Genomic DNA, 14,837 nt, shown 5'->3' on the forward strand with positions numbered 1-14,837 from the left:
ATGGCCCAATCCAAATCATATAATACCCTGGCTGCTACTAACAGTTTTAGAATAAACAAAAAGAAGAACTATAATGCAGTAGGTTCTACATTTATAAAGCCCATGCGCTGATTTCGTGCCGAAAGTAAAACGGTCTCAAGAGTTTAAATGAATCCTGGAATCACAGCAAATTCAGGAAATTTAGGAATATGTTGGTAACCCTTAAGCTTTTTAAAAACTGACTACACCCTGGGCAAGTAACCATCCCCTGATGCCGTTGTTGGAGACAGAATTTCTGGCAGGAAGATAATTTTCTGACTCAATCTGGCTTGCTGTTCTTGTTTAATCATCCCCATTTCTCTGAACATTTTACTCCTCTGACTACAATGGTCAACATTTATTTTCAGAAGTTTTAAAGTGATTTAGTTCTTCCAGCCGCACCTCTTTTTATCCCATCTAAGTCTTCCCCAGCCCCCATTCCTATCGCCCTCGTTTCACTAAGATTTTGCTAAACATTAGACACAAGCACATGACCTCCAGTCTTCCACTGTCTCGGAACAAACCGACATAAAAACATCTGATTAGTTCCATTGTAAGCTTCCCTAGGCTTAGAATTTAAAATGGTCTTTAGCTCGTCAATTCTTAAAGAACCTTCAACACAAAATTTAAATTTAAAAAATTTTAAATAAAGAAACCGCTCCCTTTTTTAACCTTTAGCCCCGCCCATTGCCCCCCACCCCAGGTTCCACGCGAAACTGCAGGAAACCGGAGGGGGCGGAGCGGTGACGTCACGACGCCGGTGCGTCACGGAACGGCGGCGGCTGCGGCGCTGGCGGTGGCTGCGGCAGCGGCGGCATTTTAGTCGGCAGCGGCGGCGGCAGCGGGGCTGCTGCTCCTCCCAGCATCCCTGGCGCGGCCATTTCAGCCCCATCTTGGCCCAGCGGAGGGAGCTGCAGCCGCCGCTTCAGCAGTTTGAATTTCAGTTTCTTCGGGGTTTAGGAATTGGGCGCACCGAGGAGGAGCCGAAGAAGCCACCACCGCTACCTCACCCGGGGCGCCTCCGGTCCCGTGCCAGCGGTCTGCCGCCGCCGCCCCTCTCTGAGAGAAGCCGCGAGGGGAGGCCGAGACCGCCGTCGCCGCCCGCCCGCAGGGGTGGTTCCCCCTGTAAGGGGAGGACCGAGCCGGCTTTCCCCTCCCCCAGAGCGGGTTTCCGCCTGAGGCAGTCGACATGTCCCTGGGGCTGAGCTCCGGCTAGAGCCGGGGAGGGAGGGCCGCCTGCCAGCGCCACAGCCCCACCGCCCGCCCGCGGACCTTCAGCCAGCTCCGGCCCGCGGCTCCCGGCTGAATTAGGCATCTCCGACTCCGGACTCGCCGCTCCTTCCCTCAGTCAGAGAGCCCAGCGCTGACGCCGGCACCGGCCTGAGGAGCCCGAGCGGGGCAGCACCGCCCCTCACGCCGCCGCCGCCACCGCCTCCTCCTCCTCCTCCTCTTCGCCCTCCCACTCCCACCCCCAGCCAAGGCCTGCTGACCGCGCCGAGCGCCGAGCTGGACTGACCACGGCTGCCCGGAGACGAGAGAGGAAGCAGCCGGCCCGCCCCTGGGTTCGCGCTCTCGCCGCCTCTGAGGGAATTGAATTGAGGCGCCGCGGCTGCGAGAGCTGAAAAGGAAGGAGGAGCCGCCGCGGGACTGAGACGGGGGCAGAGCCGAAGAGACCGACACAGAGAAGGAAACGAGGAGGAGGATGTCTCACCGGGCGGCCAGCGCCCGTGACTCTTAACAGCGGCGGGCCTCAGACCCCAGCGCAGACTCGGACTTTGTCTTTGGGGGCCCGTGCTCTGCCCTCCCCGGTTTCCGACAGGACCCAGAGGAGCCGGCGTGCCTCTCTGCCCTCCAGCCTTCTTCACCATGTCCAAGATGCCGGCCAAGAAGAAGAGCTGCTTCCAGATCACCAGTGTCACCACGGCCCAGGTGGCCACTAGCATCACCGAGGACACCGAGAGCTTGGACGACCCGGACGAGTCACGCACAGAGGACGTCTCCTCCGAGATTTTCGACGTCTCTCGGGCCACGGATTATGGCCCTGAGGAGGTCTGCGAGCGCAGCTCTTCCGAAGAGACGCTTAACAATGTTGGGGATGCGGAGACTCCCGGGACCGTCTCCCCAAACCTCCTCCTAGATGGGCAGCTGGCAGCGGCGGCTGCTGCTCCCGCCAACGGAGGAGGAGTCGTTTCGGCCCGGAGCGTGTCTGGGGCGCTCGCCAGTACCCTGGCGGCGGCCGCCACTTCGGCCCCCGCCTCCGGAGCACCCGGCGGCCCCCAGCTCGCGGGCTCATCCGCCGGGCCAGTGACTGCAGCCCCATCTCAGCCTCCCACCACATGTACTTCCCGTTTTCGCGTCATCAAGCTGGACCACGGGAGCGGAGAGCCCTATAGACGCGGCCGATGGACGTGTATGGAATACTATGAGAGGGATTCAGACAGCAGCGTCCTGACTAGATCCGGGGATTGCATTAGACACAGCAGTACTTTTGACCAGACTGCGGAGCGGGACAGCGGCCTGGGCGCCACCGGAGGGTCGGTGGTGGTAGTAGTGGCCTCCATGCAGGGGGCGCACGGGCCCGAGTCGGGAACTGACAGCTCCTTGACTGCTGTGTCACAGCTACCCCCGTCGGAGAAAATGAGCCAGCCCACTCCGGCCCAGCCGCAGAGTTTTAGCGTTGGGCAGCCACAGCCGCCGCCGCCACCCGTAGGTGGGGCTGTGGCTCAAAGCTCGGCTCCGCTGCCGCCGTTCCCGGGAGCCGCGACCGGGCCGCAGCCGATGATGGCAGCCGCGCAGCCCAGCCAGCCCCAGGGAACGGGGCCCGGGGGACAGACTCTGCCGCCGACGAATGTAACCCTGGCGCAGCCGGCTATGTCCCTGCCTCCGCAGCCGGGCCCTGCAGTGGGCGCCTCCGCGGCGCAGCAGCCCCAGCAGTTCGCGTATCCTCAGCCTCAGATACCGCCCGGACATTTGCTGCCCGTCCAGCCCTCCGGCCAGAGTGAGTACCTGCAGCAGCACGTGGCCGGCCTGCAGCCGCCAAGCTCCGCGCAGCCCTCGTCCACCGGCGCCGCAGCGAGCCCCGCCACGGCGGCCACCCTTCCCGTGGGCACCGGCCAGAATGCTTCCTCGGTGGGCGCGCAGCTCATGGGCGCGTCTTCCCAGCCCAGCGAAGCCATGGCCCCCCGGACGGGACCAGCGCAAGGCGGGCAGGTCGCGCCTTGTCAGCCGACTGGAGTGCCCCCGGCTACTGTGGGAGGCGTGGTGCAGCCGTGCCTGGGTCCTGCCGGGGCTGGGCAGCCCCAGTCCGTGCCTCCGCCGCAGATGGGTGGCAGTGGTCCGCTGTCAGCCGTACCTGGTGGCCCTCACGCCGTGGTGCCCGGAGTTCCAAACGTGCCTGCAGCCGTGCCCGCTCCAAGCGTGCCTAGTGTGTCTACCACTTCTGTTACTATGCCAAATGTACCCGCGCCTCTGGCCCAGTCGCAACAGCTGAGCAGCCATACGCCAGTCAGCAGGAGCAGCAGCATAATCCAGCACGTTGGGCTGCCCTTAGCGCCAGGCACACACAGCGCACCAACAAGTCTACCACAGTCTGACCTAAGCCAGTTTCAAACTCAGACCCAGCCTTTAGTCGGGCAAGTCGACGATACTAGAAGAAAATCAGAACCCCTACCTCAACCACCACTTTCTCTCATTGCTGAAAATAAGCCTGTTGTGAAGCCGCCTGTTGCAGATTCCCTGGCAAACCCCCTTCAGTTAACACCTATGAACAGTCTGGCCACCTCTGTATTCAGCATAGCTATTCCTGTTGATGGTGATGAAGACAGGTATGGAAATCTCTATTTTAAATATTTGATAGAAATGCTTGGCCAACATTGTAGCTTAGGATGCAACTTTGGGAGATTTGTTGTCAACGGAGGCCCTTAGCATTTTTAAATACAAAATTTAGTGTTTGGTAAAATTGATTTAGATTGCTGATGCTGATGTCAAAGGGTGTAATGAGCGAATTGGTCTTGTCACAGTTGTTTAAAAGCACTAAATGGGTAGGGATGCAACATTGTTTACTCAAAAAAAGGTGAATTTAAGCTTAATGGTTACCATTTAATGGTGGTAGCTAGTGTGTTGTGCTCCCATAGAATTGTCCTTTTCTTACATATCAATCACACTTGAACACGTAAGGCAGAGAGATTTGTCAGTGTGAGTTTTGAGGCTGAGACATATTACTTACAAGTTTTCCTTTCTGGAAAACCAGAAGGTCCTCTAGTGAAAAAAAAAATCCATGTAAGGAATCTTCTCCAGTGTATCTGGAAAGGCTGGAGACATAGTGGTGAAATGTCAAATCCGGCTTTGAAGATCATACTTAGTTCAGCCTTTTGATGAAAGGAGGTACAAGGTCACGAGTCTTCCCAGGGACTTCTCTAAGATACTATTTTTTTGTTGTTAAGCAAAAAATGTACTGGAAAGATGTTCTTACCTTCCATCAGTCTATTTACTATAGGAAAGGGAGGTTGAGATCGATCCTTTCACTGTAGTGAAAGCTATAGTTCTTGAAATTAAGAGTAATTTTATAATAAAAGTGTAAATGTTAATAATTGGCTCCCTGTATTTAGGGATGCTTTTTTTAATGGCCTAAATAAGAATTGGTGTATTGCTACACCAGTGCCACAACAGCCGATGTTTGGTTATGGTTTAGTGAGGATTTTTGTGGTTTTGAGGAGATGTCACATGTAAATTTGACATACATATTGCAAAATTTTAAAAGCTGACTTGTTGCAATGTTTTAAAATTATATTTAAAAATTATAGAAAAAGTTTCAGGAATTTCACAGTTAGACATTTCTTTGCTGGGGTTTTTGTTTAGCGAGAGGCTAATTTTAGGTGTTTTTAAAAGATACAAACTAATATTATGGATTTCCAGAATAATTAGTATGTGGAAGAATACAATGACATATATGTTAAAGCTTTCTCTTCCTATGGTTTCTTCTGAGTTCCTTCACATTTCTTAACCTCCCATTTCTAATTAGCCTTGTATTTTTGTTATATACTTCTGTTGATTTGAAAAATACTCACTGACTGAAATTCATTCATCTTCTCTGCTTTTTGTAATTTAAAGTTCATCTTTTTTTGTAGGTGACTTGCTTATGGGGAGTCTTTCTTCACTTGAGAACGCTTAGAGAATACCACGTGTCCATAAGTGAGCTCAGCTAGCTAGTCATTGAGAAATTTTGTGTGTATGGGACTACTAAGTAAACTGACTCCACAAGCCACTCAGAAAAATCCCTCTACTTTTATAGTTGCTCCCATTGTCACACACCGGGGCACACCTGTAACACAGATTGAGTTTATTTTTTCACCTTTGGTAATAATCAACAGGCATCTTCCCTTTTCTAGCTGCCACAAGCCAATTTTTTCCTGATAAGTTGGCAAATAACCTTTTGCTTTCCTCTGTTCGTATACTCTTCAAGAAATGATGACTGGTTTCCTGAGCTACCCCGCTTTCTATACACAAACACACCCCTCCACCCGAGAATGCAGATTACATTTTCCCTTCTGTGCACACCTCTCTCAGTTTACAGCATCCGTACTTACATTCCTCAGAACTTTAGTACGATGATAAGGCATGAAGCAGAGACTTCTGTTGATAGATGGAAACTGAAATGTATTCTTTAGGGTATGACATCAAAAATGCATTTATGTTTTCCTTTTACTGTATTAAGAGTTGGTAATCTGAAAACTCTCATTTCCAAATTTGTGAATGGTTGAACTACAGATACTACTGTATCAGTGTTCTTACCAATTGCAACAGTTAATTCAGTGCAGGGGTTTTGATGTATGTGCAGTCCTATTTTAAACATGACACTTCCCTCCCTTGCCCCAATCATTTAAAATCTACATTGCTTACCAAATGTTCATTTCTGATTTTTGTTACAGTCTTTCATTGGTTTTTAACTTGACATGCTAGTTTCCAAGATGTTAATCTTTTCCAAGATGTAACACATTTGACTGTTTTGTCACTGGTCCAACATACCTGGTGAAGGAATAAATCCATTAGGTAGAAATAGTTGGGTTTTTTGTTTTGTGTTTTTTTTTTAATAGAAAGCTTTGGTTAAAAAAAAAGAAAAAGAACAGGGTATTTTAAAATTTTGTGTTTGAAATTAAATAACAGTTTTCCAGGCATATGTTTAAATTACTGAGATGAGTACTTTTGAGGAGACTACTATCTTAACTGAAAATTTTAATTTTAATGTGATTTTGGGTTGCCGCCTTAAAATCTGCATATTTTCAAATTTGAAATAAAACCAACTGGAGTGAGAGGTCTTGACTAATTGTGATTTAAACTTTGCAAGTAGTTTGACAAATTTCACATCCTAAGGAAATATTTGTAAATAAGATATATGCTTTTTTTAAAAAAAATTAGGACTTTAGTAAACAGTCTATTTCTTTGAGAAAAGAAAGGAAAATGGGAAATTAACAAAAAGATTGAGGTGATTTAGGTTGATACATTGAAAACTCTTATCTTGAGATTTTGGTTCCATTACCTAATGCAAAGTTCTATATTGGCTTAATTTTGAGATCATTTATAATTAAAGAACCGGGCCTTATAGTAATACATCTTAATATTATCACACCTTTAAAAGGCTGATGGTTGTATATGCAAAAAGTTCTCAATTAGCATTGCCTATTGACTCTACATTATTAATTACCATAAAGTTTATCTTTCTGGCCATTTTCATTAGAAAGGTTTATGGTCAGTTGTTGAGACTCTTCAAATTGATTTTGTGTAAACTGGTGGATGTGATGGTTGAAAATACAGTTCTTAAATATGTAGCTACTTTTATAGTGAACTTTACAAAACTTGTTTAAACTACGTACACACTTAACAGTCTCCTGTAAATGAGAGGAGGTGCAAAATATTACTGGCCATTTTGGAAAAGGAACACAGTACAGATCACTTTCCACAGATAGCCAACCAATGTGAACTCTGTAGGCCGCATTCCAGGAACTCTTGTGAATGGCTGCAATTGTGAGCTGTCATCTGTGGCCAAAAGACTGTTGAAAACCTGATTCTAAGGATCCTTTGGTGGCAGATATTTCTATGTCTTGTTAATGGTTTTATTTGTGTGGTTTGCTAATGATCACTGATAAAGTATTATACATTGTGAATGTTAAGTGGTGTGTCCTGGTATGTGCCATAAATACACATTTTGTTTGTACATTTATATATATTTTAAACAAAATTCTGCTGCTTTTTTTACTTGAAGTTTAAGTGAGAGGATTAAGCAAATGTATACCAGGAGGCAGAACTGTCTCAGTCTTCGACCTCTGTTGTATGAAAGTCTCACTGAATTGAAGTCTCTAAAGATGGAAATTTCTTACTTGAATCTCTGTTTCTTGGAAGCTGACATTTATCTGTTAAATTGTGAAGGTAATTTTGCTCTTGTAGGTTTACAGTTGATGTCTGAATCACATACTAGATACTATCCTATGCCTATCTACACGTTTAAGAGTGTTCTTACTGAGGAGTTAGTAGTAAAAATGTAAATTCATATATATGTGACATTATTGTTTAGCATAAAAACTGATACTGATGTATTCATCAGGGATTACTGATGGATACCACATGGATTACTAAAACATACTTTATTCATAAACGTGGCTTGAAATAAAAGAAATGACAGATTTCCAAAAAGGCTTACGATTTTCCAAACTACCCGAAATTCCTAAACCATGAGCTATATCTGTAGGAGTGTGGCCTTTTATATTCACAGTGACACATACTGTATAAAATTTTATGTGCACTAAATCATATAGGCCAAACATTGGTAAATTTTTTTAGAAAACATGATGGCTTATATGTGTGTGAATAATACAGATTTCCAGCTAACTATTTTAGTAACACTTGTTTTTTCTTTTTAGGAGATCACAACCCCTGAACTAAATCACCTTTATGAGAAGTCATTTTATATAGGACTGGTGGTAGGGGTATATATGTCCTCTACTTCCTGAGAATAAATGTAATGCCAATTTATTTGTTATTTAAGAATCCTGGGCCAGGAGCGGTAGCTCATGCCTTGTAATCCTGGCACTTTGAGAGACCAAGGTCAGAGGATTGCTTGATGCCGGGAGTTTGAGACCAGCCTGGGCAACATAGCAAGGCCTTGTCTCTACAAAACATTTAAAAATTAGCCAGGTCTGGAGGCCAACACCTATAGTCTTAGCTACTTGGGGAGGCTGTAGGAGGAGGATCGCTTGAGCCCAGGAGCTGGAGGCTACAGTGAGCTATATTATAATATTGCACTGAAGCCTGGGCCACACAGCAAGACCCTGTCTGTAAAAAGAAAAAAAAAAATAATTCTGATAGCACTAATTTGGAAATAGTGAAATATGGTACTGGATCTATGAATCTGGTACCTCCCAATTAGGAATGGGAGTCTATCTTTCTCTGCACCAGAAAAGATCAGAAGCAGTTATGAACAAATAGCAGCCCCACCAATCAAGTAGTAGAGAAACCCAAATAAATCTGTTTCCTAATAAAGGAATGGTAGTTAGGAAAGTATAAAAGGAATCAGACCTTCCTTTCCTAAAATGGCAGGAGTTGGGGAAGGGGAAGTGTAGAATGATAGCAGATAATCAAAATGGAAGAAAGTACAGTGGAGTGGCATGAAATATAGTCTCAAAAGAAATAGGAACACTTGTGAGTACTGAGGAACGGTATTCTAATTCTTTCTTTGAAGAATTGTTTTAGTCCAGTGTGTATTTCCTTTTCTGAAGATTCTGTTTATTTCTTAATTGCATTACTCTTTAAATACTTAAAGTATGAGGAAGGAGAGGCCTTACAAAAGCAGGTCTGTCTGGTTAAACATAGCCTGAATGATATTCCATAAGTAATTCCTTAATTGGAAAAGCAGATTTTTAGTAAGAAATATTAATCATTTAAGGGGTATGTGTAGCAAAACTCCTAAATTAGAATAAATTATTTAAGTGTATGGTTTTTCTTTATACTAAACCAGTGGGCTTGTGATTTGAGGCTACTATTTTCGATGGTATTGTATTGAGTCCACAGAGAATATGTATACCTGAATCATTGGTATAATGTCTTTCCCACAGCAATTCTTATTATATAACATATAATACCAAATTACTCGATATTTGTTATATTCTTAATCTGGCATTGCTTAGGGCAAAAACTGGGTGTCCCTCATAAAAAGGTAGGAACAGTAGCCAGTTTGCACCATTCCTATACATTATTCCATGACTTTAGGAAGTATACTTTGAGGTATACTCTTCAAATTTGGTTTAGTAATATTAAAGGTATATTGATGGATTGTTTCCTGTATGAAAGTATTGCATGATTTCTGCTCTTAAATCAGGTGACTTAAATTTCATCTAGATTGCTTATCTCAAATTTAAAGCCTCAAATCAGACTTAAATAATTAGTATTTAGTATTTAGTTTGATTCCCTTGTACCCAAGCTAATTTTTGTTTAAAAAGAAAAAGTGCTTCCATCCTTTTAAGTAGTACATTTATTTGTGATGTTAGTGAAAGTTCTGCAGGTAATTGAGTTAATTTTATTAGTGTTTGCCTGGGACATATACCTATTATTAGGGTAGGCAGGACAAATAAGTAAAGTCTAAATGTTAAATTACTTAAAGCTTCTTTTCCCATAAGCCTTTCCTAAAATTTGTCTAAAGAATATTGCTTTGTGGAAGATGGAGTTTGTGATTAATGTGTCAATTATTGTAAATAATGATGGCATAGTTTTAAATGTTAGTTTTAGGCTGTTCATCTTATTACACAAGTACATAATTTAATCTGAATAAAGGATTCCCAAAGGTAAGTGTAAAGCCGCTAGTTTCTAAAGTAGAGTTAGTATTTAGTTTTTATCAAGTGGTTTTATATGTTAAAGCAAAACAAATCTTTGCTTGGTATACCGTCTACCTAGTCTTTGAAGACAAAACAAAGGAGGGAGGAGCTGTTTTGATCAAATAAAACCAATAGCGTGTTTAATTATGTGTTAACATATGTGAATGACCATTACAGAGACAGTAGAGTCAGACATACCCGGGCTAAAATCTAACTGCTACATTTGACTTTGAGCTAGTTGGTGTAGATGCCTTGTTTCCTCTTATGAAAAATGGGGATTGTACCTACCTGGGAGAGTTTTAAGGAATTAAATGATGTGTGCAAGTAATTTGAACAGTCTGTAACATAATATATGTGGCAAACGTATATCACAGAAATGTTAATATTTCAGTGTCCAAACTGCTCTCCCAGATCACCCCTTTACATGTTATAAATCATACCAAGAATCTTCCATTTTAATATGAAAGCGTAATTGTATGGTATGGATGTAGTCAGAAAAAAGGAGATGATGTTTTACTCTAGAGGAGTCATGATGTTGTAAGAAGTATAGGGAATTGTGTTCCAGTCCTGGCTCTTCTATCATTTAGCTGGTTTCTTTGGTCAAGTCATTTCACTTGTCTGTTTTTCTTTTTTGAGACTTTGTCAAATTTTAAGATTCCTTCTAGCCTTATGTATATGAGACCATACATTCAAGTGTGCTTCATGAGAGAACTGCAAACTTAAACTTTCTTCTTTTTACCCCTTTCCTGCCACGTGGCAATAAATGAAGTTTGTAAATACTCATTAAGTAGGTTGATTGCCCAAGAAAACATTTAAAACAGCTTATCAGTCATTCAGCTTTCATGATGCTCTGTGAGTAGTGAGCACTGGAATACAAATATGAGACTATGCTGCCCTCCTAGATCTCAGGCATTTTCATCATCATGAAAATGATGATCAGATGTATACTTTGACATACATTGTAGGTGGTGATGGAGTAATATAAGGTGCTAATAGGAACAATTTGAGACATCAGATCAGATTGGGATTGGGAGGGTAGTAGACTGACTTCTATTTAAAAATTATTCTCTGCATAGGTATTTACATAGTTCAAAACTCAAAATATATAAAAGAGTAAAATCAAAAGCCTCTCTGCTACCTCTGTCCTCCAGCCACCCTGTTTGTCCTTAGAAGTAACCCATTATTACTTGTACATTCTTTTGAGGCTAACTCTTGAACTAAATCTTAAAATGGTCATTCAGATTAGGTCACTAAGAAGAGAAGGGGATAGTTTTCCAAGCAGAGGTAAAAGGCAGTTTGTGTAATGATGTGAAAGAGTGAGAATCTATCATTTGGAAAATGGTATTATTAATTTGACAAGAACCAGAGTGAAGGACTTTAAATGTCATGGTAAGAAATTTAGATTTTTATAGTAAGTTGCTGTTAAAGGTATTTCTGGAAGCTTTTGTTGTTAAATTAATATATATCTTGAAACGATTTCAGTATCCTTTTAGTGATTATTGCATTTTAAATTATAATCTTATGATAAAGCTGTGTTAAGGGAATACCTTCGGAGCGCTGAGTCCCAAAAATCAGAATTCTTACCTAATGAAATGTGCTAAATATTTTGGTACCCCTGGCTCTAAGTTTAAGTATTCTGTTCCCCTCAATATTACCTTGATAATGTCAGAACATTTGGTACATGTTGAGATACTCTACCAAAATTTGATTTATAGGTAGCATAATTTGGAAACTAACCTTATATTAAACACAAAGCAAGCTTACTTGTGTCAGGTCCTATGTATGTAGACTTTCATTTGATCTTTCCAACAATTTGTAAGAAAGTGGTTTCTTCCCTTCCCCCTTTCTTATGGATTAAGGAAACTGAGACTCTTAAAATTTGAGTCACCTAGGTATTGGGTGACAAAGCATAGACTCATATGCAGACCTTTAACCTAAAGCCGGTGCTTTTGAATATTCCCAGAGTTAGAAGTTTGTTTTATTACTTGGCACACAATAAGTTAGGAAGAAGGAAGAACTACCATAGCCACTGATTTGTTGTATTGTAACCCTTTACCTAAAGGATTTTTTAAATCATTTAAATTCCCCAGATAATAATACTGGAGATGGTACTTGTTGATATTCTTCATATTGTATGTCCCTGGTTTCTATTTAGAGATCTCTGAAGTCGAAGAGAAAGAGGTGTTTGTTGAGTGCTCAAGTACCTTATGCTTTAAGCTTTGACGATTTTTGTAGCTTAGTTTTGAGGTATGGAATGTTTGTTTTTTTCTCCCTGTTGTACTTAGTTACCCTACAAAGATAGTGTCTTACAAAAACAGGTAGACATGCCACATGCTTTGAGTCATTTTCTGATGTAGTATTTTCACATACTTGGAAATTAATGTGATGGACTATTGAGTATATAAAGTCAGAGAGAAAAGAATGTATTTTGTTCAGTGATGTTAAAGAATGTTTACAAATAGGAAAACAGCATTTTTGTTTAGGTGGCTGAAGTACAGTGTAAACCACATCTCAGTCTTCCTAGAATTGCTTCGTTGGCTCTATATTTAGAATGGTAGTTTATATTAATATCAAATAAATTGTTAAAAAGCTGGTTTCAAATTTTATTTCTTGAGTGGAAGAGAATTTGTGACCACAGCTGCACAAAAAGTCAGTATTTCCTTCTAATAAAATTTTTAATTTCAGTTGCCTCTTCATGCTTTCAGGTTTCATGGACTGTAACCTTGAAATGATCCCATTAACAGCCTTTTCCTTGGGCTCTTAATCTCCTCAATTTTATGCCATTCCAAAATAGAAGTCTCTCTGATGATCAAGCCCTTCAATCTTTACAAATGGCTCTTTTCCCTTCTACTTCCTTGATCAGTGATTTCACAGACTTGACTCCTTTAATCTGTTAGTCAGTGTTTGGAGACTAATTATTGTTGCTGTTTGCTGCAAACCCCTCAGTTTATGGATAACATCCCAGTTATAGTATCCCAGAAACAAAATTTCATAGCTTATAAGACTATCTAAATTTTTACCCTTAAAATCTAGACTGTTTAAAGTTTTATGTAGTACATAGATTGTGTAACCGTGTACTATAGAAAACCATGTACTGTGGCTTCTTCACTTTGAATGTATGTAGAAAGAGTGATTGTTAATTGTTAGCTTTTGCAAATTAAGTGTATTCTAATATGTGCTGAAAACTTTAGGTCCATTTATACAGTATTTTATTTCACAGGTTCTTTCCACATCCCAGTATTTACTACTAACTACAAATATGTTTGTTTTTCACTTTTACATTTGACTTAAGAGATATTGCACTATTCTGTGAAACTGCTGGAATTTTATAACAAGTCATATGACTTCATTTGGAACCAATTTACCTGGAATATGAATTTGATTCAAATTAAATATTTGTATTTCCAAAGTCAGAGGATCTAAAGGTCTTTTAAAGATGCCAGATGTGGTGGCTCATGCCTGTAATCCCAGGACTTTGGGAGGCCGAGGCGGGCAGATCACCTGAGGTCAGGAGTTTGAGACCAGCCTGGCCAACATGGTGAAACCCCATCTCTACTAAAAATACCAAAATTAGCTGGGCGTGGTGGTGGGAGCCTGTAATCCCTGCTACTTGGGAGGCTGAGGCAGCAGGATCGTTTGAACCCAGGAGGCAGAGGTTGCAGTGAGCCGCGATTGTGCCATTGCACTCCAGCCTGAGCGACAAGAGTGAAACTCTGTCTCCAAAAAATAAATAATAAAGTTCTTTTAAAGAATATCATCCTTATAAATATATTGTGAGTACTCTTTAATGAATTTTGAATTGTAGACTTGCAGAATAACTTCCAAGATACTCTTTCTTATTCTTTTGTATATACTACCTTCCTCTTTGAGTCACTCCATTTAAACTGGAGGTCTCCAAACAGACCTTTGAGGATAGCAAACTAGTTCCCATATGTTCCTGGGCAAGCCTGTTTTTTTATAAAACAAAAAGAAACAACAACCCAAAAAAACCAGATTGAATGTTCAATTGGTTCAGTTAGTTTTCATTTGATTTGGCAGACTGACTTCTAAGTACAGCGAAAAAAGTGGCCTGACAAATACATCTTAAGAGGATGTAAGCCGTTAAATAAACAGTAGGTAGAAGCCTCTTAAGCTTTTCTTGTTATTAGCAGGTCTAATCAGTGCCTTTGATTGCCTTAGACCTAGTTAGGAGAAAAGCGGAGAAAGGGTTAAAAGAATAGAAAGGAGTTGAAGTAGGGCAAGCAATGAGAAATACACGTATTAGTCTCCTAATTAATCAAACAGTTACTTTGGTGATTCTCTGGCATCTTGGAAGTCATTTTTTTTTATTGTACTAATAATTCTGCACAGACTTTAAGGCTCTTAATAGGACCCCAGAATTGCCATGTTGTATCTAAACCTCATTTTGTAGATTAAAATAATGCTATTGATGATTCACTGTATGCCAGGAACTTTACATTTAGTCTCAGTTCTTTAGCCTGCAAAGCTAGGTAGTAATGTAACCAGTTAACAGATAAAGAGACAGACTTAAAGAGGTCAAACTTTAACACTGCTATGTGTTTAGTGTAGTGGTTTAAGAGCATAAACTCTGGAACTAGATTGCCACCTACTAGCTCAGTGATGTAAGGCAAGTTACTTCTATCTGACCCAGTTTTCTCCTCTATGAGATGGGAGTAATAATGGTGCCTACCTCTTAGGGCTGTTGTCAGAATTTAGTTAATGAGTGTAAAGCACTTAGAATAGTGTGTGGTACCTAATAAACACATTCTTAACTGCTGCTGTTCTGCTACAGCATGGGCTAAGAATTTTAAAAGTTACGTGGCAAAGTTTTTTTGGCTTCCAGATGTACAGGTTGAAGGTGGGGGAGACTATGGAAGTTGCTGAGGAGGAGGGAACAGGTTTGTCAAAAGTTTAAATCCCTGTGGAACCAGTCCCTAGATTTGAAGTGAATCATACTTA

The 14,837-nt window shown here is 41.9% G+C and overlaps 1 protein-coding gene across 3 annotated transcripts in view; it reads left to right on the top strand.

The window, feature by feature from the left end:
* The first annotated feature begins 741 nt into the window (after positions 1 to 741).
* The window catches only part of TSC22D2 (TSC22 domain family member 2), a 51,826-nt gene continuing 37,730 nt past the window's right edge, over positions 742 to 14,837 (top strand). Inside the window, exon 1 of one of the 3 annotated variants that reach the window (XM_031009447.2) lies at positions 742 to 3,842. In XM_031009447.2, coding sequence (XP_030865307.2) covers positions 1,885 to 3,842 — 1,958 coding nt within the window. In that variant the 5' untranslated portion in view covers positions 742 to 1,884. The remainder of the gene's footprint in view (positions 3,843 to 14,837) is intronic. The other 2 variants (XM_031009446.2, XR_004069854.3) reach the window with 2 other exon arrangements.

This window comes from Gorilla gorilla, chromosome 2, assembly GCF_029281585.2.
Source record: "Gorilla gorilla gorilla isolate KB3781 chromosome 2, NHGRI_mGorGor1-v2.1_pri, whole genome shotgun sequence".
NCBI classification, from domain to species: Eukaryota; Metazoa; Chordata; class Mammalia; order Primates; family Hominidae; genus Gorilla; species Gorilla gorilla.